This window comes from Ischnura elegans, chromosome 8 (genome assembly GCF_921293095.1).
Source record: "Ischnura elegans chromosome 8, ioIscEleg1.1, whole genome shotgun sequence".
Classification (NCBI taxonomy): domain Eukaryota; kingdom Metazoa; phylum Arthropoda; class Insecta; order Odonata; family Coenagrionidae; genus Ischnura; species Ischnura elegans.
Window position 1 is genome coordinate 46937155 of NC_060253.1, and position 26558 is coordinate 46963712.

Genomic DNA, 26558 nt, shown 5'->3' on the forward strand with positions numbered 1-26558 from the left:
TTATAATTCCATATGAAATTCTTGGGTAGAATAATCCATAGTAAAGGGTTTTCAGAACATACTGGCTTACACTATGCTTTAATACAGATATAAGATAAAACACTGTATTCAGTTTTTTACATAGGTGCTCTATATGTGCATCCCACTTCATATTTCTATCCACATAAATTCCTAGAAACTTTACACATTCCATATCATTAACCCCTCAACGCCGTCATGCGTACCCAGTACGCGCCCTTTAAATTTCGTATGCCGCCGTCATGCGTACCCAGTACGCTTCCTGACCTAGTGTATATAATATTTTTTCTCCGCCAGATATTGCATGTTAAATTAAAACTAATTGCTCTATCATTTGAAGAAATGTTTTTCCTCTCCAATAAAATATTCATAACGGCTTTATGCCTTCAAGATGTTTTGATAACTTCGATAAAATTCCGTTTTAAACCAGCGCGTTGACGACTTCGGTCCAAAAACTCAACGCCTTCCTTCAACTGTTCTATCATGAAAAAATCTGCCTATTCTGCTTGAGAGACGTCAAGAAGGGTCAGCTACTTTAGCTTGAGATATGGTATCTTCTAAGCTGAATGCCTTCTCTCCGTCTTCTCCTTGTTTGTCGTCACCTCGAGCCCCAAGTGTGTTTGGCCCGCCTCGTTAGTCCTTAGCGTCCTAGGCGAAGGGGCCATGTGCTTCGCTCTGCATTTATTTTTTTATATTTTTTTCTTGACAGTAATCAACGAAGATAAGATTCCATCTAAACAGTCAGCATATACCAGGGCCCCTTCGAGATAATTTCTCGTCTCTTGAGGGAGCTTCTAAACCACGAGCTTCAGTCCACTAGATTCATTCATGCTGTGTGGTGTTCTTTTACGCAGTGTGTTGAAATTCTCATCGGGTGTACTTCCTGTGAGTGGTATTTTTTTATAATTGGGGATCCTACGAAATGGGAATAGTATTGAAAGGCAAAATAGAGACTCGGAAGTCTGTTTGTGTGTTAGGTTATAATAAATTCATTGGTGGGGTGAATTTCAAGGATCTGTTATTGCATTGGAACCTAATGGAAAGAAAACGCCATTGCAAGTGGTGTATGAAGTTATTTAGGAGACTATTGAATGCCGCAGTCCTAAATTCATATGTTGTTCACAGGAAAAACACGTATAAAAATTGACATATCATTTCGCGTGCCATTGGTCGAGGTAATATTTTTGAAATATCCAACTTCATACGGACTGTTTGGACATAGCCGTCATTCCTTACGCAATTTGGTATCAAGACTCACAATATACATTTGCTAAGAACAATTCCTGCTGCTGGGAAGAAATCACAGTTTCAAAGGAGGTGTGCAGTTTGTGCCTAATATGGGAAATGAAGAGACTGCGTGTACTGTGTGAAAAATGTGCAGTGGGATAATGTTTGGATTGCTTCAAATCATGTCACACAAGGCAGATTTTCTAAGGTAAATCATTTGAATATTCACATATTGACGTTTGAAACATTAGCACGTGATTACCTAAATGAAATGATACGGTAATAATGGAACAAAGTCAGAGAAGTGGGCGGAGTGGTAAATTTTCAAGTTGGCGAAACGAGTAATCCTATCGAAAGTATCCAATCTGTTATGACATTTTCAACCCCAAATAACTAAATTACATCATGTAATTGTATTTTTTTATGCATGGAATGTTAGAGATATCGTAGCTTGTTCGAAACCAAATTAAAATCTTTCGAAATTGAAAATTTATTCATTAGTTCATAAAAGGAGATACATAAAACAATAAATATTTTTTCAAATCGCTCGAAAAATTATTATATAATAGCGCATTATAGTACGCAAGTTTAATAAAAATTTCAAATATACTGATCGTATATAGTGAAAAATATAAATTATTGAATGATAGTATGCCAAAAAGGCGAAGTCATTTAAATCTCATCCGGCCGCTGAGATGGGATTTAATTAAATGCCCGCCGCGCTTGAGGGGTTAAGATAATTATTTTTACATTGCAGTAGATCATTGTCCTTTGGGCTGTGCCCAGCAGAAAACAATATCACTTGGGTTTTATCATCATTTAGCCTTAGTTCATTGACATCACACCAGGTTTGCATGCATTTTATTATATATTGACTGGAATCAATTAACGCGGTCAGATTTTTTCTTTTTGATAAGATGGTTACATCATCTGCATATAGTACACACTTATTATCTTGGGTTACAATTTTATTAGGTAGGTCATTGATGAATATTAGAAAGAGAAGAGGACCCAATACTGACCCCTGTGGTACACCCTTTTTGACTTCTAACGTGGAGGAGAAATAGACTGTCCCATCTTTCCTGTATGCTACTTTCTGTTTTCTTCCATGAAGATATGTCTTAAGCCAATTTAGAGGAATGCCCCTAATACCTATTGATTCACATTTTTTTAGCAATTTGTCATGATCCACAGCATCAAAGGCTCGGCTCATGTCAAAAAATATCCCCATTACCTTATTTTTACTATTTATTTCCTGTGTAATATTATCAATTGCATTAAATAGAGCCAATTCTGTCGATTTTCCCTGCTGAAAGCCATATTGATGGAGTGATATTATGTTTTGCTTATCAAGATAGTCAATGAGCCTTTTACAGAATACATACTCAAATAATTTACCAAATTGTGGCACTATAGATACTGGCCTGTAGTTTTGCAGATTATTTCTATTGTCTTTGTTCTTATACACTGGGACCACCTTGGATACCTTCAAGGATTCAGGATATACACCTTCTGACAAGGACTGGTTGACTAACGAGAGTAAGGGTCTTTGTATGAGGGACTCACAGTCTTTAATTACTTTTCCCGTTATTCCCTCAATGTCAGCAGACTTTTTCTTTCCTATCTTGGCTATATAGAGAGACAACTCTCTTTCTGAGCAAGGCTTAAGATACAATGAGCTACTTATTTTATGGTTTTCGAGAGTAGCTCCACTTTGGGTGGTAATCACCCTCTTAGGAAGATGCAAGAATGAGTGGTTTAGGGCATTGGAGATTTCAATGGGGTTTGTAGTAATTTCCCCTTGTTCATTTGTAACTTGATCTGGCAGAACTGTTGGGTTGGCATTGACATTACTTTTTATGATGTCCCAGGCTACTTTAGAATAATTAGAGGCATTCCTAAACCTTTGGTCATTATACTCCCTTTTTGCTTTTCTTATAAATATCTTATATTCTTTCCTAAGTTGAGAGTACTTCTGTCGCAACCCATCATCATTTGAGTACCGTATTTGCAAAAATGTTTGTTTTAGAACTCTGGATAAGTTTTGAACTTCTTTTGTAACCCATTTTTTTGTGCTGACACTCCTGTGTTCCACGGACTGCAGCGGAAAAGCTAAGTTGAAGTAATACTTAAATCTACAAAGATATTCATCAAAGTTAACATTCAGAGGTCTTCCACCATATATGTCTTTCCAATCTTCTTGATTCAACAATACACAAAAATAATTCATATTATGCTCATTAAAGAACCTACATTGATTTAGGGTTTTTGATTGAGGATGCTCCTCATGTATATGAAAGATGGATACAATAGCTGAATGATCAGATATTGCTGGGTCAAATACTGAAGTATTAACATTAGATTCATTGTAATCAGTGAAAACGTTATCCAGTAGTGTCCCTGTGCCATTAGTAATCCTTGTTGGAGTATTTACCAGTGGTTTCATTTGATAGGACTGTAAAATTTGCAAAAATCTTCTTTTATCTTGTCCGTCCTTAAAAAGGTTACAGTTGAAGTCTCCTGCCAATATAACATTTGGTCTTGACAATTGACTTGTCAAGGTGTACAACAGATTATCTAAAATTTCTAGGAAACTATTAAAGCTACTAACAGGGGATCTATATACAGATAATACAATAAAATCATTACTTGCTACAGTGTACCTCACTGCTGCTCATTCAAATATAAGTTCAGCATTTAGATTATGCACCAAATGCGACATATTAGAAAAAACTAATGTACTTTTTACAAAAATAACCACACCTCCATTACGATGATCTTTCCGACAATAAAAGTCACCAATCACATAGCCAGGTATTGATATAATTATATCTCTCATCCAATGTTCACTTAAACATATAAATTCTGGTTTCTCTGCCTCTGCTAGTGCTTCAAGCTCTGCTATTTTGTTACTCAGGCACTGAATGTTTAAAACCAGTAATTTAAACCCTGAGTGCGTCTTTTGCTGATTTGAGTCACAGAAAGCTAGTCAGGAAGACTTACCCTTAGGTTCGACTCTCATGTCAGTCGACTGTTGTCTTGGTCTTGTAAATTTGTTGATAATCACGCCAGAAGGCCAGTGAAGCGGATTAATCACCTGTTTAAAATCACTGTATTCAACGCCGAGTTTGAATGCACCATGTACACTTTTACCTTCTATTTTTTCACAAGAATCACACGTGACGTCAAACTTATTTTTTACATATTTTACCACTTCATCTTCAGTGGAATCGCTGGCCAAGCGGCCCACATATACGTACGTTATCATTTTCGCAGCTCGGAGACCTGCACCGTTGTTTTCAGTCGCACCTTTTCCAATACCAAAGAAGTTTCGTTTCTTTCTTCTGTGTTGCACTCGGGTATAGCCGTCGTCGTCTGATTCTCTTCGTGATTGTTCATGGTTTAGGCGCACTATTCCGCAGCTGGTTTGATCAACATGGGTCGTTTTTTCCTTTTTTGCCGAAGGTTTTGAGTCAGAAACAGTGTTTGCTCCAAACTCAGCCTCTTTTCCATCTCTTTGACGATGTTTTGCCGGCTTAGCTACGTCATGTGAGGCCTCAGTTACGTGATTTGCCACTTCAGCAAAACTTATCTTTTTCACACGCTTTTCATTCCCCGCGTGAAACTTAGGGTTATCCTTTAGATTGTTAATCTCTTCTTTTAATAATTCGATGTCGCACGCCATCTTGCTAAGTCGGTTTCCTTCAATAACGCGACATGAAAGACATTTCCAGAATAATCCGGAAATTTCCTCCAGAGCTCTCAAAGCAATTTCTTTCAGGCCCGTACACTTATAATGATAAAATTGCTTGCAATTTTCACAAGGAAGGGCTTTTTCACAATCCTTTAAGTGGTTTTTACAAGCGTGACATTCAATGTTTACTTGACCGGCCGCCATGTTGAATCCTAATCATAAATGAAAATAGCAAAAATCTTAGGATGAACCACTGACCAGTGGCGTAACGAGAGGACCCCCCAAAATATAAAAGCACAATTACTTTCCTTCTTAAAAGGAAACAAAATATTTAAAAATCATGAATTTACGAAAATGAAAAAAATGAATCTTTGAAAAATGAAGTTTTTTTCAATTATGAAGAGTGTTAAAATTAGTTTGAAACCCTCTCCTTTGTACCCTGTTGTTTAAAAATTTTCCCCCCTGGTTTTGGACCCCCCCCTTAACAAAATTCCTGGCTATCGCCCTACCATCGACTGAATTCAAATTTTCCACACGCACGTTTCCCCCGAATTTTACTGTCTCAACGCAGTAAACGACAAAAGCGACGGCGTATTCGAAGAGAGAATCGGAACCCTTTCCATCCTGATGGGGCGTTGCATTCACTGAAGCTATTATTTAAAATTTCGGTCCAGATCCGATGTCTTCCGCGACTTTGGATCCGATGTATCCGATGAAGGGCTATATCCACGGATATTTGTATCCGAGGTATCCGATCCGACCATCCCTAAAAATAGCAATAGCCGCGGTGGCTAAACAATAATGTAGCGTTCATTGCGTCCATACATACCAGAGCAGCCTGGCGGGTGCGCGGTGGCGGCCGAACGCAAACTGTCGAGTCCGCCCGGAGGCCGCGGCGGCTTATGCCAAGCAAGTATCAACTTTCTCAAGGGTTGCATTGATGAAACTGGGATATACAAACGCGAATGTGTCTAAATTTTTTATTATTGACGCAGACCCGTGTTAGTCTAAAAAAGTTACATATATAAAAAAACCGTTCTCTGCGCGTATTTATAAGAAACTTTTTTTCACAGGAAAACTCGCTCTCTGCACGTTTTTATTATCATCAGACTTTAAATATCATCCGAAAATAAAAGAATATATTTCGATCTATTATACTTTAAAATTGGAGGTCCAGATGAATTCTCCGAATGTGATTCATAATCGCAATAATTTGATTTGCCGTGATCAGCGGTAAATAAAAGAACGGAAAACGCATGCATTGCTTCCCAATCCCGTGGTTTCCAATTTTCTTTTCTCTGAGAGTTGCTCATGAACATGCGCCATTTCAGGGTTTGTCACTCTTGCCGATATTTTCATGTTTCCGAGGCCTCTTAGGCATGTTCGTCGCAGCACCCGCGTGCCGGGCGTATCCTCCGCGCGGGCAAGGCTGACACCGCGGCCGCTTAGGTGTGTGGCAGCCTTTATGTCCCAAGCTTATCGTCTATGCTCAAAACATTTATCTTTCTGGAATCGATGGAATCGGAATCGACTTTAGGCGATCGATTCTCGATTCCGATTCCGTGCCCGAGAATCGGTGGAATCGAGAATCGACATTTGGAATCGACTCATCCCTAATTTTAACTGTTTAGCCTAAAACTGTTGCCCAATAGCAGATGCCGATATGGGTATTTTCAATTAAACACACCATGATTAATTACAGCATCCCTACTATATGGAACAGAATTCATGAACTGCAACCTTTAGTCACCAGAATATACTGTCACTAGATAAAGAAAAGTAACTTAAATTTTGATTTCTGTATATGAATTCTCCTCCCTCAATTAACCCAACGCCCATTTTTTCAAGCTTCATTTTTGTATCTATAAGTAGCAGGTGCACGTGTGTAAAGTAGGCTTCAAGGCTTTATTTGCTGTAGTAATGAACTAAAGAAAATTTACCGTATTTGACGGCATATATGATGCACCCTCAATTCAGTATGGCACTCACAAAAGAAAATGTCAGCACGAAGGCATGGCTTCCCAACAATTTAAGTTAGTTCCTTTTAGATCTTATATGATCATATAAATCAAAGCAAGATATCACCATACTATTATAACAGGAATTAAATAGGAAAAATACACATTTTCCCTTCGAATTCCCAATTCATGCAATACTATTCAAGAGTGACTCCATAGTGCCATCAAGTGAACGACTATGATGAAATGATTGAGGTGACAATAAGGTGGACTGAAATTTCCATGAGTGTTCCGTTTTTCTTATCTAAGTCTGTCGGCATGACTGACCTGCAGTTCCTTCCACATGGCCTGGAACTCAAGCGAACAGTTGGAGTTAGCCGAGTGGACCTGAGGGGGCTCACCACCCCCTTTGATCCCTCCTTGCTGCTGGACAGGGTGGGCAAAGCCTGTACAACCAGAACGCCAGCTGGCAAATGCTGATGCTGGGCGATCTGGAACTGCATACTGCCGACCACCTGGGGACGATGATGAGTGGTTGTTTATGTGACGAGTGATACCTCCAGCAGAACGACCCCCTCCTGCAAAAAGCATGCATCATGACCAAGGATACACCAAAACAGCATTTTTAAGTAAAAGTTGCTCACACGGAAATGAAAGATGAAAAACATAAACTTTGCAACTTATCCTCTCCCAATACCCTAAATTCCATCAAATACAGCTTATTGTATACACCAAGAATGAAGTTTGCCATGAAAAAATATTTATCTTTATTGTGACTGTTTCATGCAGTGCTATACAGCATATTAAATTATGGACACCTTCTTCATGAGACTTAAGCTATCTGGAAATGATAACCAGGTATGCTTCTTGACACCTTCACATCAGTGCCTCATGTCATCATTCTTCAATAATAGCAGCCTGTATACATCAAAAAACAGTTTAAGCTCATTTCAGTGAGTATGGCATATAGCGAGAACTTCATGATAATGAATGATTAGCAGTGTAACTTCAAAAGGCCTATGATTAACATGTTAAAAAAAATACAAAAATTACTAGGCTAGGAAGTTCCTGCCACAGGATGCAATTGGTTTTACAGGATACATATATATATATTCAGAAGGGAGCATAACTAGTTGACTAAGCAGTAAATGGGGGTACACATTTTACGGATGTCAGTAGAAATAATTACTCCGAAAACTGGTGTATGATGTTTACTTTGCCAGCCACTAAATGTACACATAACTAAACCAATTAAATTGGTAGGGACAAGTCAGCAGAAATACAAATTGGCTTGAGGGAACCAAATATTTACTGACCAATTCCCTTATTATTCCTCTGAGAAATAGCACTAATGTAAAAGAAAAGAAAATGTGCATGTGAATATGGGAGATGAGGGGTTTCATTCTTCACCCACAGATATAACAAGCGTCTGACAGAACGAGGGATTTCCTGGAGATTTTTTTCAGGGGGATGGATGAAAAAAACGATGAATGCGGGAAAACAATCAATGCGGGAATGCTTGGCTAGGTTGCCTATATCCCAATAAACGCAGGATTTTTGCGTGTAATTATGATATTCATTAAAGGACTCAAATGAGATTTTAGCTGATTACAGGAATATTAGTACTTTATTGAAACACTCAGGCCATATTGTTGATTCGACAAATGTCTCTTTCAAATATCCTAAAGGAACACGCCACCTTGCTAAAAAATGTTTGCACTCCACTCGGCATTGGAACTACTATCATGGATTTCTGTCTGATGTAAAAATTCTTATGTATCAAATGCCATTTCAAGTACACGCATTTACGAAAGCAATGTGCATGTTATGCCTAAAACAACCGCTTTTGCCGACGCAGTGATTGGTTGTGAGATGGATCACTATGGCCAAAAATACTTTATCATTTGAAATGTTCCTTTCTAACAATTAAATTTTTAATATAATTGAGGCAGTATGTAAAGTGTGAATAATGTTGCATTAATCATCAGCGCCGCACCCACCTGATCCTTGCCTTCATCCCACTTCTTGTTTTCACCAGGTATCTCGCTCTACCCCCACCCCTGCCGTCATGTGCTAGCAGACAAACCGAGGCGTTGCAATACTCATGTGCTTCTAGCCTCGATTCTTTTCTTCATCTTCCATTATTTTCAGTCCATCTTTTAAAGTTCTCACTTGTTTCTTCGGAGGGGCCATAGTCCGAAGACAAATAAAAATGACACCGGACTTTATTGAACCAACACAGACAACACTAGCACACTGGTTTGAAGTCAACCCACCCTGGAAAGTATGGAAGCACTCGTACCAGGTGAAGTTCGGCACTAATGCTATTGTGTACGGTGTAAACAGAGCATACTGCAGAGGGTGAGGCATGACCATATGCCTGCACCATGAAATTTTTTGTCCTTAAGAGAATGCAGCTTAACTTACCCACTCATTTCTAAATAGCGTAGTGCCAGATGAGCAGATGAAAACGGATTGCTAGTAAGGAGAAACAAACTATCCTAAGAAGATATCGCCTCGTTAGCAACTCTGACAAGTGAGACTTATATCTTAATTCGTAAATTGTAACCTTTGCAAATATTTCACAGGTGCATTTTAATTGGCCTTGGTAAGCTCTGAGGTTGTATAATCTAAAACTTATTCTATTTCTTTGCCAGAAGTAGATTTATTTGATATAAGATGCTCAAAATCTTGTCAGATTTTAGCTTTGATTTCCCCTAATTTATGATCAACATGGCAGGTCATCTTGATCAGCCAAGGGCAATGGAACGTGATTAGTGTAAGAGACCATCTACATCAGAATTTACCCAGTGATATCACGAGGACCATGAGTAATCAATTTTCATGGGTGGAACTAGCCCTCAGTTTTGCAAAGTAATGATGTGAGGCTCGAGTAAATAATGAAAAAAATACAAGTGAAAGAAACACATGGTGATAGAGGAGCCAACAAGAACACTATAGAGAGACACTTGCCTGAAGAGAGGATCTTAGGTGGAGCGGATGGAACAAGAGAGGAGACCATCATGTCTGCGGAATTGCCAGCCTTACTGCAGCGGATACCATGAGATAAGTTGACTAGAGCGTAGCCGGGTAGCCGATAGCCCTTGCCCTTTGAACAACCGGCCAGCGAAACTCCTCCCTCGAACGTGCTGTCAAACACCACGTCGTACAGAGTGCTCTCTGGCCTTGATGCCCGACGGATTCCTGCAAGGGGCAACATGAGCATCAAGTAGACACTCAAATACAAAATACTTCATGCAATCAAAACAAATTCATGGATCAGGTACACTAGAGGGTAATTCACTTGTTGTCCACAAAAAACTTCTTTGTCCTGGTTATTTAAAAAAAAAACAGGAATGCCCATCTTAGATGTGCGTTGGTACTTGTTACCATTATACAGTGAAATCTCTATTTTACACTTTTGAATGGACCACTTACATAAAGTGCAAAATTGAGAAAATTGTAAAATAGAGTATCATTGTTTAAAGGCGGTATTGTTTGGGACCTGATAAAAAGTGTGCAAAATCAGGGAAAACGTAAAATGGGGGAATGTAAAATTGAGGTTTCACTGTATGTATTCAGTTGATTGAATTTTGATAATCATTGCATGAGAGAAATGGTTTGGAGAAGGGGAGAGCAGGCCATTGCCAACATACCAACCACGGTCCCTCGTAGGCCCAGGGGAACTGTGAAGCACTCTCGTACATTGACCACACGGTCGTACACATAGTAGCTGGCAGTTTCATCAGGCTGCATGTAGCCCATCTTGAACCCTGGCTGAAATGGAGGAAGAAGCTCAATTGCAAAGACATATTCCTCAATTACCAAAAGAAATAAAGCATTATACATATTCCCTTAAATAGTGAAGACAGGTAATATCAAAAATGCAAAAATTAATGAGAAAAATTCATGACTTTGGATCTGATATGTAACATGAAACTGATAAAACTCGATTCGTTCAAGATTCATACACTAATTTTAAGACGTTTAAAAAGCCTTATTTTCTGACACTGACCTGCTTGTCAGCATTTACTTCAATGGTGCAATGCTTTCGAAAATAACCAAATTCAGACAAATTATTTTCACCTAGTGGCATTTTCCATGTCGAACATTACACATTGACTTCATGGTGAAGTAACATAGAAGTTTGATGACAATCTAATGAAAAAAATTGCAAACTAGGACAATGATAAATGTTTATTTAATATAGCAGCTGTTAAGAGCACACAATGCATGTTGCCAAAGACAGCAGGTGTTAATAGACTGCAGCTAGAGGGCAGCATGTGTTTTAGAGAAGTGCCTCTCGACTGTACAAGACTAGGCATGGTGACATGGTACAAGACTAGGCATGGTGACATGGCACATGACAGGTGGGACGGATACCATAATATTAACTACGAGGCGTGTTTTTAAAGTAAGTACAGTTTTGGCATAAAAAACAAGTAAATTTTTTTCAAAAATAATATATTCACTTGAAAGGCCATACTTTACTCTACTTTTCTACATAATTCCCATTACCATTGAGGGCTTTATCGTATCTTGGGACCAGCTTTTGTATGCCATCGTCAAAGAAGCTTGCCGCCTGATTAGACAACCACTGCTTCACAGTCGTTTTCACTTCATCATCATCGGAATGGTGCTGACCCGCCAGATGCTTCTTCAAGTGCATAAACAAATGGTAGTCGCTCGGCGCTAGATCGGGACTGTATGGAGGGTGGTTTAATTGTTCCCAGCCAAAAGAAGTGATAAGGTCTTGTGTTCGATTTGCTGTGTGTGGATGGGCATTATCGTGGAGCAAAACATTCCGACAGCGCCATTCCGATGATGACGAAGTGAAAACGACCGTGAAGCAGTGGTTGTCTAATCAGGCGGCAAGCTTCTTTGACGATGGCATACAAAAGCTGGTCCCAAGATACGATAAATGCCTCAATAGTAATGGGAATTATGTAGAAAAGTAGAGTAAAGTATGGCCTTTCAAGTGAATAAATTATTTTTGAAAAAAATTTACTTGTTTTTTTACGTCAAAACGGTACTTACTTTAAAAACATGCCTCGTAGAATATCTTGGAACCACATATATAAAGGTAAATAGCCAGCGAAAAGTATTATCTAACCAAGTATTACATGGTTTCATTATGATTAGTGAGGGGTAATATCTTGCATGCACAAAGTGGCCCCAGGGGCATAAAATGAACATTGCACAAAATATAACATTTATGTGAATAATGTCAAATCAATGGCTAAAATAGCCAAACAAAAATTTAATGTAGATATTATGTGTGCGCTGATACAGAATATGCAGATTTCGAAAAAATCAAATGATTAAGTCATATTCTTCCATGCATATGCTCAAATACGTCACTCAAAATAAACACTCTCAATGACTTTTTATAACTCATGTTACCCCTCACATAATACCTGAATAAGTAAAAAATCACCCAGAAAAAGTTATGGAAAAGTTATAGAATATTACAGGTCTCAAGAGTTAATTATCAGGCTGAATCAAAGAGATTCCTGTACATATTTTAAAAAAAGGTACTGATGGCAACTCTTGGCATTCAATGTAAATGGTGGGTTATGAGACCACTTAAAACCTTGAAATTACAAAAATTATACTTACCGAATTTATCTGAATACAGTCCCCCCTTTGTTTCCAAAAATGCTTGTGGTAAAAGTAAAGGGAGGACTATATTCAAGCATATTTTTAAAAAAATTTCCTGAAAGTGAGGCCTCAAAATTAGGGGGGGGGGGACTATATTCGGAGAAATACTTATTCTCTATATAGGAGCAGAGGATAATATAAATAATCCCAACTACACAGTTTTTCGGGAAGCGACAAGTAATAAGCCTTACACTAACTAGTGTGTCTCAGACCAATATATGCCGATTGTAATCTCTTACAAGACATGATTATTCAGCATGAAAATGCTGAGGGCTATTTAGAGGATGATTCTCAGAGAGACCCATAGCCTCATACAGTCATGCTTGGAAATAATCAGCAGTATTTCTTCATTAGGGAAATAATATCAATGATTGGGAAAACCCTTTGCCAATGGATAATAGTAACATGAAATACCTAGGAATGACATGTCTAAAGGAATAGGGAGAATGGACCTATCCACTAAGACCCTAGGGCAAAGAAAATGAATGACTAATGGTAAAATTGCTCCCATACCACTTGCACCCACTCATATCTGCATTTTAAGGAGGGGAGGATCAAACAGGCTTGCCTTATAGATGAGGTGGGGCTGCACCATGATGGTCAGTGTCTTGCGACCCTTGCGGATGGCATCTGTGCACCGATCCACCTCATGTTCAATCGCCTGCACCTCATGGTCCTCCAGCACTTCCGTGCCACACACCCGCCTCTCCACCTTGGCATGCGGCTGCTGCGACAGCCACTCCACCACATCCTGCAGCCGGCCTCCCTCCCTGTAGCAACAATCACCATGAGTAAGAGACTATAATAGCACGAGTGCGGGGAAAAAAACTGGTAGTCCTCCCAAGTGTGTACATAATGTTCTCCCTCATCAGTTTTCGGTTCTCGATACTCTATTCCAAGGATGAACTCTTATTATCTGAATTAATGGCAAATTTAAATGAACAACCACAAGAAGTGAATAAAAATAATTTAACTAAAAATGTAAACAAGCCGGAAAGCTCCGTAAAAAAAACGCAAGATCGCCTCCATAATTTTATTTTCCCGGTAAAATAACACGTTGTTAAAAAATGCATGATCAACCAATATGTCACATTACATCAGGCAATGGTTCTTTCCCCAAGTTTTGCTCTTAAAAATTCAACATTTTTACCCTTTCTAATCTATTCTTTTTTGACAGACATATTGCCTGCAGTACTGAACATGTGTCAACTGAAAACAGTAGTGGTCGATGTTGATTTTGAAGGGCCATGTGAATTATAGAAATGGCTCATACTAACCTAATGCCTTCAGGGAAAATAGCAGCTTCATGGAAGTCGTTGGTGTCAGTATGCTCACTCAGGTACGAAAAGAGCTCAGGAAATGCCACTATGTAATTTGTGAGAAGCTGAACACATTTGTCTGAATATAGCCAAGTGCCATTGCTATCTTTCTTGGTGAAACCAGGAACCTGTAAAAGAGGAGAAATGACGAAGAGTCAATCAATTAAAAGGCCAATTGAAAACTCAACAGTCCAATTAAATCTAATGTCTCAAGTTAACAAGACAAGATATCATACCTTCAAAAAAAAAGTGTTGTGTAACAGTTTACATTGTGTAAAAGTGTAACATCATTTATTTCCACCCTGTTATAAATTAACCAACACATTCTCTATGACGTCAGTGGGCAGTATCACCACTAAAGAGTTCCCAGATATAAGAATAAAGCCAAATACAAATGTCCATGACTGTAAAAAGTGGGACTTGAGCAAAAAAGTTAACATGGGCAAAAGTAAGCTATCAAATGCTATAAAGTGCTCACCACGAATGAAATGAAATCCCAAAAAAAAAAAAAAAGGTGATATAAAATATGAAAACACAAACAAGAGAATTCTGCACTGCGGAGCAAAAGCAAAGGGGCTAGTTTGACAAGAGGGGTGGAAAACCCCACCACAGTGCACCAAGGGACATGGAGAGAGCCATTAGCCCACCTCTTCATTTCTCTTGTTGAATTTAAGGCTCAGACCAATGTTGATGGCTTTAGAGCCAGGATGTGCTTGGCTCTGCGTCACATACAAGGTGCCTGTCACTCTCGACAGCAGGTGTGCACTGATGCCCACACGCTTGGCAGCTACTCCACCTGCAACAAGAGGTCAGAACTCACTAACATACATCAACAAATGCAGTGCCCCCAATTTCCAACTAGGTGTCAAAAGTTACCCCATACCTTGATTGTGACCACTTATTAGAGGTTTGTAGTTAGGAATTTTTCATTTTGGTTACAGTTACGATAAAAATTTGGTAAAGTTATTTATTTTTTATCTCAATATTTTAATGTTTAGTTTCCCTTTTTTATTTTTTTCATTCAAGTATTAAATTGCATACTTAATTCAGTAAAACTGCTATAAAACGAACCCCCACATGGCAAAAGTTTAAGGAAATCTCCCTATTTCGAAGAAATTGGCCCCTCACACGTCCAATGGACAATGCACGCAAAACAAACCTCCCGTAAGGAACCTCTCAAATTACAAAAACACCCAAAAACTACCGTATTTATCTGAATATAGTCCCTTCTTTTTTCCAAAAATGCCCGTGGTAAAAGTAAAGGGGAGACTATATTCAAGCATGTTTTTAAAAAATTTTCCCGAAACTGAGGCCTCAAAATTAGGGAGGAGACTATATTCAGAGAAATATGCTAAGTCTATTCTTGGACCCAAAATATAGAAAATGCCCCTCTGGAACAAGTTATTGAGAAAAAAATGTAATATTTTCCATTTACAGGTAATATTTTCCATCAATATTTACTTAAAAAGAAGGAAGCAGAACCGCAGCGGAGGGCACCACTTCTTCACTGTTCAACTCCCAAGCTTCAAAGGGTTCACATCCGAGACATACACAGCAGAGAGTGTGGAGGAAACTTGATGCTATGGCATGGTGAAGGCCATAGTCTTTGGCAGTTCACACCATTAGAAAAGTGCAAGGGAAACCAAAGCTCGGCTTAAAGCGACTCCGTCTATTACTTCCCTCTGCACGGCTTAGTCCATGTGCCTCGCTCCATGCTTAGTTCGCTCCATGTGCCCCTGTGTATTGCTCTGCTCTACATTACTGGATGAACGGCGAAAAGGTATGGATTCAAATATTACCCGGAATAATAACGGATGACACCGCATTTTGGCACACAAGAACAGGTGTGCAAACAGAATACCGATTGTCTTCAGCTTCTATGAAGGCATTATCATCTGTAATTGCCACAGTGACCTCAGTGCATTGCCAACTACCACATTTCTATTCGTGGGAACTAACTTGCCCCACCTAGCTTCTATTGTGGTTTATCAATACAGTAAACTCTCGATTATACGAAGCAGGATTTTACGAAGTTTTCGATTATACGAAGTGATATTGCAGTCCCGGCGAAAAGCCTATGCTAAATACATGGCACTATTCGATTATACGAAGTTTCCATTATACAAAATGTTTTGAAATTACGAACCTCGGCTCGGTCCCCAGGAGCAAATGGCATTCGCTCATACGAACTACGGCGAAATATTTGCCAACAAAACTAGTTACACCGGCGTAGTTAGCTAAAAAAAATCAGCGCTTCCGACTGTGGTCCATCAAAAGTGTGAAATCGTAAATGATAGCGCAACTTTGGAGAGAAAGGGTTCGCCTAAAACCTCACGGTGGGAATTTAGGGGAAGTAGGAGTTCAGTTAAAATATCGCGATGTCCCTATTTACGTACCTATTCGTAAACATCGCATCGACAATATATCGTAGTTTAACATGTTAGGAAGGTCGCGCGAGGTATTTCGTACACTCCTACTTAACCTTTGCACTGCTGTGAACGTACCCGGTACGTTCGCTAGGCAGGCTGCTGGGAACATACTTCGAAGACTACTTGACTACTTTTCGCCGAAGCACTTCGAAGGGTCCATAATCCGGGACCCTTTCCTCGACCCTCCGAGCGGGGGCCTCCCTCCCCAAAAGTGACCGCTCTGACTGCATTTTGAAAATCTATCAATCAATGCCATCATCAAAAATAATTGTTTGCATCGCACTCCCGCCTATCAGGCATTCAAGTACGTCTCTGAACCATGTTTCTGCGATGAGGAATAACGACTTTGTTAACTTTGCTAAAATGGCCAAGTTAATAAAATTTTCATTTTTCATCGCAGAAACACGGTTCAAAGACGTACTTTATTTCCTCCACTACAATCGCAAATTGCTGGAAATCGGACGGATTCCCTTTGATAGCGCATCATGAGGATGTTCACGAGGTTGGTAATTGATACAACTAGCCTACTAGTTATTCTACCGCTATAATATCACGGCTATGGTTGATTCGTTACGTTATACATTCAGGAAGCAGCAGCGGATAAAATCGCGGAGGAGATTAGAGGCTTAAAAGATGATTTTGAAAAATTCTTGGAAAAAGCAGGAAGAGCACAGCGCGCAACATAAAACGATTATATTGCCCTTGACGATGATCTCCGGGCTTGCAACAATGGGACGCCAGTACATGCGTCGGAAGAAGCAGCGGCCGGGACTAGTCATAATAGCAGTGACGACGAAGATGAAAGTGAAGTAATTTCACCAAATAAAAAAGAAGTACCCGCTGCCCTCCAAACATTAAGATATATTGATCTGGCTAACGAGTTAGGTCCCCAATTTAATTCCCATTTATGCAAGTGAGAAACCATGGTGGAAGCGGCGATGGAGAAGGGCAAAAAGCAAAAAAATAACGGATTTTTCTCGGTAATATCTTTTCGTGTATACATTAGCATAAACAACAAACAACTTAAATATCGTAAGTATTGGGCTCTATTTACCACCAATTTATTTTTCAGGCTACTCGTAATGAAGACTCACTTCTAACTCTAACCATGAACTTTCTTCTCGCGCGCCTCCCCGTTCTCCCACGCCGAGAGATCTTTCTTTCCAAAGTCTTTGTTTACTCCCGCCTGCGGCCTTCTGCTGATCTTCCTGACGCCCAACTTACGCATCCCAAACCCCTCCTCCCAGCATCCCAAACTCCCCAGCATTTCCCATTCACTCCCTCCCTAAGGTGACTGAGCTTGAGTGCGTCGTAAAAAAATACGCCCCCCAAACGTAGATTGAGGCAGAGCTGAAGGCCCTTTCCCCATCCATCTTTCTCCTGCCCCTTCAACCCTCGTTTAGCTGACCACACTTCTTTCCTCATCCCACTCTTATTCACCCCACCCACTGGGAACGTTCTCCGACTGTGGAGAAGGGCATGGTTCATCTTTACCTGCAACAGGGGTAGGTTTTAACCGGAGAGGCTGAAGAAGTATCTTCCACTATCGGGAAATGGTGCCGTGCTTATAATTGTCTCTCTTCTCCTCTGCTGACTTTTCAATTTAAATTATTTTCTTTGCTCTTTCCACACTATATTTATTTACAATTATGGCGCGACTATTTTTTAGTGCTAAATATAGAAAATCTTTTCTCTATGTCAATGATCCTTTGCATAACTTTCAATACGGCGGAGAAAGGAACACGAAAACTAAATGAGGTGAAGGTACAGGTTTTTGCGTGTCATTTCTGGGAATTCACTAAGTGAACCAATACTTCACACACGTTGAGAAATGATGAAACGTCTCTTGTAGGAAAACAATCAATGTGGATAATAAGGTTTCTCTCTTTACTTCTCCGATAATGGAAGATGTTTCTCCTGTCGTTTTCCGGTTGGAACCTTGCTCCTGTCGGCATAAAATAAAAGAGACATACTGTATGAACGTAGCACTTCACACCCGGTATGAAGAATATGGTCCTGATGAAGAATGAAGTCTTTCATAGCAATGTCTGCAAAGATGATGGAGCACATTAGCCGGATGGAGAACTCAAACAGAAATTACTTCAAATATTCGCCAGAAGATAATCATATCCTACGTAATTTATGATCGTAACTGAATCTCAATGAAAATAACTATTTGAAAAGATAGCACATTCAGCTGAAAATACGGAGTAACTCGAAATATTAACTTACAAAGGTTATTTTGGAAACGGGTTAAGGCCCTCGTTTTTCTTTTTTTTCTCGTCACTGAGCGATAGAGGGCGACATAACTGGCGGTTAGGCCCTTAGAATATGGTTAGGCCGGCTGCCGCTAATATTTCCGTGGGTGCTGGAAACAAATATCTATCTAACGCTTACTTAATAGTTTCTATTCGCTCCTAACCACAAATTTATAGCATTAAATTCTTATAATAAACTTTGCAATTCATTATTTGATTACGATTTCTAAACTGGTCGGGAATTTCTTAAGCGATCGTTGATATTGAAGTATGTACAAGAAATGGGAAATTTATGGTGGTATAATTATTCAACGAACTGTCAAAGCATAAATCGATAAGAAAAAGCCTTTTCTAAGAATTATACCATGAATAACCACCGAAAACATTTAAATAAGGCCACTAAAGACGAAAAAGGGCGGAAGAAACAAAAGCTAACATTTATCGTGACTTATGAAAAAGGTTTGAAATTACGAAACTCAATTTTACAAAGTGCCAATTTCCTGGTCCCACTGACTTCGTATAATCGAGAGTTTACTGTATATGATATATGCTCGTCACGAAAATAGATATTTACTGGCATTTCAATGGGATTCCAATTATGTGTTTTACTATGCAAGTATAAAGGGCAATATGTGATCATTCAAGAAGAACTGCTTCATTAAACAGTCAATAGCCGACCTACTGAAGTAATTTATCTCATCTCCTTAACTGAATGACAGTAGTTGATTAGTATTATTGAGTTTTGAACTGGTGGAAATGAGTTTTTTTGAAAGCAATACTAATAAATAATAACCAAGTACATTTTGTAACTGCAGGGACTGGGACTGAGATTTGTACTTTTGTAATAACAAAAATTTCGTGATAGCATTTCTTTTACTATAGATTGGATGGACCTTTTCGTCAGGACCAACTATTTGCTTCGTAATAATGAGAACTTTGTAATGGCGTTGGTTGTATTAACGAGAGTCTACCATATAATAATCTATTTGGTGGCTAATACAAAAACTAGAGATGTGCGAATAGTATCCGCGAATACTCGAATACCTCGAATACCAGAAAGTATTCGATATTCGAGATCTCGAATAGTTATGCCAAAGGTACCGTCTCGAATACCTCGAATACTTTGAATTTCGCGTCATACGCTTTTGCTCGCACGTCATTGGTAGTTGAATCAGAAAAATGAGAACTCTAGTCGTTTAGTGCATGCAGCGCCGTTTTAGGCAAGCTGACGAACTATATCAAATTCGCGGTTTAGAGCGGTGAAAAGAGTTCGACATGGGGAACCGAAATTGATAGGGTGAAAAAATCCGAGAATCCCAGGTGTCGTCCCGTCAGGAGTAACTCAGTGCCGTGGGATAGCAACATAGGCGCATTTCCCACGATCCGCTATTCCCTCCATTCAGCATTCACCCCACCCAATCTGACGATTTTCTCTTATCCGAAATCAAACAGAAGGTCCCAGCTCGTGCAGGGATCGTGTTACGAAGACTTAAGCCTCGAAAAAATATAAAGTTACCGGAAAATAATAGAATCGCGTTTCACCCTTCACTCTTTCTCCCCCACTGACCTTTTTCCCGCATTCATCTTTTGATAAAAAATAAGATGAGGTGTTTACCATTTGTCCTTTGTGGCTAATAAGGACATGCACTTATTTTGAATCTTCCCCAGGAGATGAAACTACCACAGGGAGGAACTCAGTGCCGTGGGATAGTGACATTGGCGCATTTCCCACGATCTGCTATCCCCCTCCCTTCAGCATTCGCCTCACCCACTCTGACGATTTCCTCTTCTCCGATATCAAACAAAAGATCCGACCTCGCGCAGGGATCGCATTACGAAGGCCTTAGCTTCGAAAAAAATATCAAGTTGCGCGAGAAAAATAAAAACGTGTCTCGCACGCACCCCCTTTCCTCACCCGCTGACCTTTTTCTACCAACCTGCTTCGAATTTCCCCCTTTCTCGAGGTCAACTGCTGCATGAGTCATCTACTGGCCCGAAAGGTGTCTAACAATGACTTTCGGCAATTATTATTACACTTTTATTGGATTGAAATATTAGTACACCCATGTCTCGTATAGCGCAAGGGATGCGTTCCTTGGGGTCTTTGCGCTATACGAATTTGCGTTATACGAGAGCGTTTTAACATAGGGAAGATAGGGATGCGTTCCTGGTAGCATAGGTCTTGGGTATTGAATTTCCTCTAAAACATCTATATTCCCATAAAAAGCCTTAGAAAACATTATTTATATAAATGTTTATAGTTTAAAACATCTTTAAAGAGAGTATGCACGCATTCAAAGACTTTTATTCACGTTAAAAAAAATTCTTACGTGCTTTTGAAATTCCCTCCTGTCGTGCGGGTGGGCTAACAACTGCTATCTCAGGGGATCGTAATGCGTTGCCGGCAGTTGACGATTTTTCAAACTAGTCTAAAAACAACTATTGTGTCACCCAGGCCCTTTTGTCGCTCATCGAAATGACAGTAAAATGCTACTTTGAATGCCATTTCATAGCTAGCGGAGTTTATGAATGATAAATCATTTTAATTTGAAGTCCTCCGAGTCATTAGCAGCTACGTGAAACAGTCTTTAAATGCCTTGAAACCTGACCTGGGTTTCCCTTCCCTGAAAATGAATGAACGAGAATGCATTCTTTTCCAAAAGAATATCGTCTCGTCAGCACTAAAAACTAGTTGAGGGGGAACGGAGCCACTTTCAATCACAGCTTGGAGTTCATCAGAAAATGTTGTGGTGGCTGCGCTATCAACACTTGCAGATTCACCTGATATCGCTGCACTGAAAATACCTGCTTGCCGTTTAAATTCTGGAACCAACCGGAGCTTTCACTAAATGTCTCGGAGCGATTACCACTCTCGTCTTTTTGTACTGATTCACTATGAAGTTTCCGTATTTGTAGACCGCTTGGTTGAAGTTGGTGCGGCTGAGGTCACTGATGTTTTAACTTCGTCTTTATTCAGAATAAGGCATCGTGCGTTTAAACTTCCGCGCAATATCGCTTTGACGCTCTCCATTTTCAAAGCAATTGACCTCTTTCAATTCCTCTTCTAGGTTTATGGTTTTTCTTGATAAATTCTTGATTTTTCTACAGGCATTCCTATTTTTTGCCATATTTTCTTGGTTTTCAGTCTGTATGGCTCTATCTAAATCACCTTCTACTGCTGAACTGTATTCCTGAGACGCATAAGGCGTACGACTGCGGGGAGGGAACGAAGCCATTGTGCTTGAGACTCTATAGTGGACCCTTTTTTGTGTTGATGCTATTCATGCACAACTCGGCCGCCGCTCCATTTCTCCCCCGTGAATACCGATGACCTTGAAGGCTTCAGTGTAGATCCTCAACCTGGAAGTCAATCGCCCGATAACCTGTGACGGCAAAAATACGTCTCAAACCGTATTGCTTTTAAAAATCTCATTTCCACCAGCCCAACTCTTAATTAACGATCTAAATTATTTATTATCATTCTGTTAAGGAGATGAGATAAATTACTTCGGCAGGCCGGCTATCTGGACCCAATGACGAGTAATACTTTTGGCCATTGCGCAGCAATGGATTTCGATTAATATATAAACAAAAAAGAAGATTTGAGGCAAGCAATAACATTAATATGCGTAAAATGATAGAAATTTCGTGTGTACTTATCGCAAGTTCACGTTTTATCACGAGAGCGTTTAAGATTTTTGATTAGGCTACACTGCGTTGCAATGTTTCCCCGAGGAACGAATTTGCGCTATATCGAAATTGCGCTAATCGAAATTGCGCTATACGAGACATGGGTGTAATATGCGCGTAATTTAAGAAAGAATAAGACCAAACACGACATATTTATGACTTTATTTAAGCATTTTACGCAGGAAAATAAATGCCGGAAAGACGAAGAAATACGACGGGGGCTTAGCATTTTGGCGTAATGCTCAAATAGGGTGCTTTCCTATTATTTTTTTATTGCCTAAATCGAAATATTAATACTCCTGGAGTATGTATTTAATGCTTTTAGATTTTTATTGGACGATATCTATTTTTCGCGATTAAATTAAAAGTGAAAAATGTCAAGGGCGCGAAAACGCGACGCGTTAGTGGGAATGATGGGGAAAAGTCCGTGTGACGCATTTCTGGTTCCCCCTCCCGCCTTGTGAGGTGACCTTGGGCGAGGCTCAGAGCTCTGATACCTTACCAAACCTTACCCTATCAAACGAAGAAAACTTTCCGACCTTAGCCAGTTTTAATAAGTGATTACTAAGACATGTTTCCCTGAGCTCTGTGCCTCATGCATGCATTAGTAACCTCAGACGATGTAAAACTCCTATCCTCTCGTGTGGAAACTAGGTCCCTGTGATGTCAAGTGGAGTGGCATCACATGGGTGCCAATCTGGCCTTTTTCATACGAGGATAAAATTGACCATTGCCATTGGTCTAGACCGGTATTTCTAGAACCAAATAATTTGTATATTATGAATACACCAATGGTAGGTAACGAATCACAATCAATGCCTTTCGTTTTCTTTAATGAAGGAAACTACCCTATTGTTTACATAAAATTAAAATATTCCATAAATCAGCTAAATTCCTGTTTGAATCCTTTAAAGGCAATCACAATTACTCGCCAAAATCTTGGGTTTCCTGCTGCATAGGCGACCTAGTCAAACATTCTCACATTCATAGTTTAGTATTCGAGGTATTCGAAATTCGAGGTATTCGAATATTCGAGCAATGATTTGATATTCGAATTCGATATTCGAATTCGAGAAATCTACTATTCGACCCATCCCTAACAAAAACATAAGGACCTTTGATCACAGAACACACTCCAATTAGTTTTGCATATAAGATACATTAATTTCCACATTGAATTGCATTTCAGCAGGAAAATAACGTAAAATAGTGATTTGAAAAAATACCTGGATAATATTTCATCCCAGAGTGGACCACTTGTGCCTTGATATACTCCATGTCAAGTTCTGGCACTATGTTCACACCTATCTTCACACGAGCAACCTTCCCCGCACTTGCTGATACTATATCAGTGACCTGAAAATAATAGAATAATTTGAAAAGAAAAAAACATACATAAAATCATGGAACAGCTGTTATCAAGTACACCCAGGCGTAGAGGACACTGTATTTCATTTATATTTCCTTTCGAACAAAATTCAATTGATACATATGCGCATATGATACAGAGTGTAACTACCAAGAATTTCACAGTACATAGTAAAATCTAATCATAATGAGCCTTCACACAGCAATATTTTACTAAAACGTCCTTACAACTCAAAGTCATATCCCCAGGTCCCAAGCCCTTCCCATTACCAATGTATGGAAAATAAAACCCTCCATAACAAACCACTATAATAATGAAACCTCCAAATAACTAAGTGCACACACGGTCTCAATTTAGGAAAATGACCACTCCATAGCAAAATTCTACTCTAAAAAATTATTTTACCACGAGTTTATACACAATTTTATTAGCAAATTCCACATTATACTAAGGGTTCTCTTTATTATCACCTATAAACTTACTTTCACACAACCAATTCAGCATTTACCTTAGCTGTAAAGCTTAATAGAAGTATAAGTGTCAGCTTGACCTATCTATCTATCTACCATGGATATCAGATCGGGCAGGGGCTAACATCATGCAATCTAATAATAATACAGACTGATAATTGCAATTGTTCTTTGTCCCACGAATTAAATGAAATAGGGGATAAGAGTAGATAAGAGTGTCAGCTTGACCTATCTATCTATCTACCATGGATATCAGATCGGGCAGGGGCTAACATCTTGCAATCTAATAATAATACAGACTGATAATTGCAATTGTTCTTTGTCCCACGAATTAAATGAAATAGGAGATAAGAGTAGATAATACAAAGATGGTCAGTGAATAAATTTTGTAGCTTTAAGACACCCTAATTGAAAGAAATGCCTAATGCCAGATTACATTAGTAGTAGCCACCACTGTATTCATTCAATGCATGGGAAGCTGTCCAAATGCTATGGGTCACTGAACAAGAAGCTTGGTAAAAACTTAAAAATGACAATGTGCATTAATTTTAAAGTAAGTTTAAGTAATATTTTCATAAATCACCATTTCACTTAATCTATGAATTTATAAAGAATTTTTCAGAGAATACATGAATTTTTCCAGAAATGTCTCCATCATAACATGCAATTTCCTAAATATGATCATTTGGATAGATAAGAAACGATTGTACATTAATATTACCTTGCCCATTGAGCCATAATGAGGATTGCCAAGTAAGAAAACAACTGTCTTTGGAGGAAACATCTCGTGAATTGTCTGGCATTCTACACGCTTGGGCTGCATGACTTTTATATCCTTGACTGCAGTTTGAAGAGCAAACGATAAGGGCTGGTTGCTCCACTGCAAAAGACAAAGTTCCATCATGAGACAGATGATAAGATGATGACGATAACTATTCCACTAAATAAAAGCAAACACTTATTACGAGTGAAACTAATGTTGTCTTTGATCATAAGAATGCCTCGTCTTCTTAACCCTTTTGCTGCTTCAATAGATTTTTCATCGGTTCCATTATTTTGCCTATTATCCAGAAAAAAATGAATTGAATCATTCATTTGACGTCGCTGAATGTCGCCGCACGAATGGACGTAGTTCCGCTAGAATTTCGAGCAGATGACAGCACCTACGACCGAAGGGAGGGTTTTTCGAAAACGTAGATATTTACCCGCATGTCGTGTTGAAAGGAAAAGTTTTTTGAAAGTCGTGGAATATCCCCGCATGTCGCAGGCAATAACCATAATGTTTTTTGCGGGTATTCCCGCTTGTAGCAGCGAAAGGGTTAATAGAGTGCGCAAGAGATCATTGATTTGGGTGCTGTTTCCCCATCTGATTTATATACAGTAAACCCTTGAATATACGAAGTCAGCAGGACGGGAAAAGTGGCACTTTGTAATATCAAACCTTTTTAATAAGTCGGGAAAAAAAATGTTTGCTTGTGTTTCCACCACTCCTTTTTGTTCTTAGAAGCCTTTTGTTAACATTTCTGGCGGTTATTAACCCTAAAATTCCTTAAAAATATTTTTTGCTATTGATTTTATGCTGTGAAAAATCGTTACATAATTATACCACCCTAGACTTCCAATTCGTTCCAGTTAAATATCAACGATCATAGTGCTAAACATATTCCCGTCCATTTTAGAAAACAAAATCAAATATCGAAAGTAAAATTTTTGCATAAGAACTGGGTCTTAGAAATTTGTGGTCAGTAGCGAATAGCAACTATTATCTATGCATGAAATAGATATTTGTTTCCAACATCCATGGAATTTTTACTGTAGCCACCCTAATCACCATTTATGTTGCCCTCTCTCACTCAGTGACAAGAATAACAAGAAAAAACAAGGATCATAGCCTATTTCCAAAATAACCTTCACAGGTAATTATTTGTAGTTCCTTCTGCATTTTTAGGTGAATGTGCGATATATTTAAATAGTTATATTCATTACGATTCAGTTACAATTACAAATTAGGTAGGATATTATTCTCTACAGAGCCATTGATGCCAGATGTAAGGTGCTACCTGGTGCCATTTTTATATAGTATGTCTCTCTTCTTTTATGCCCACAGGAGCAAAGTTTCTACCGGAAATAGGCTGGAGAAGCATCTTCTGGTATAGGGGAAATAAAGAGAGAATCGCTATTATCCAAATTAATTTTTATTTGCTACAACACAGGTTTTATAATTTCTCAGGATATTTAGGTGAAGTGTTGGTTCAATTGCGAGAATGACACCTCAAAATGTGTACCTTAACCTCTTTTAGTTTTCACGTTTCTTTCTCCCACGTATTGAGGTCGCCTAATAATCCACAAGAACTTAAAAATTTGATCAAGATTTTATGGACTTGCAACATTTTCTTGGTATGATTCAATTAATGCAGGGTTTAAGTAGGGGTGTAAGAAATACCCCACGTGAAATACTAAAGTAC

General features: G+C 39.0%; 1 protein-coding gene across 1 annotated transcript in view; it reads right to left on the reverse strand.

Moving 5' to 3' along the window:
* LOC124163216 (5'-3' exoribonuclease 1) overlaps positions 1-26558 on the reverse strand; it is an 80972-nt gene that overhangs the window by 16587 nt on the left and 37827 nt on the right. The window contains exons 17-24 of the mRNA XM_046539960.1: positions 24815-24973; positions 23481-23610; positions 14525-14673; positions 13836-14005; positions 13127-13328; positions 10554-10674; positions 9871-10101; positions 7225-7475 (exon numbers count right to left, since the gene is read on the reverse strand). Of these exons, the coding sequence (XP_046395916.1) occupies positions 7225-7475; positions 9871-10101; positions 10554-10674; positions 13127-13328; positions 13836-14005; positions 14525-14673; positions 23481-23610; positions 24815-24973 (1413 nt within the window). The remainder of the gene's footprint in view (positions 1-7224; positions 7476-9870; positions 10102-10553; positions 10675-13126; positions 13329-13835; positions 14006-14524; positions 14674-23480; positions 23611-24814; positions 24974-26558) is intronic.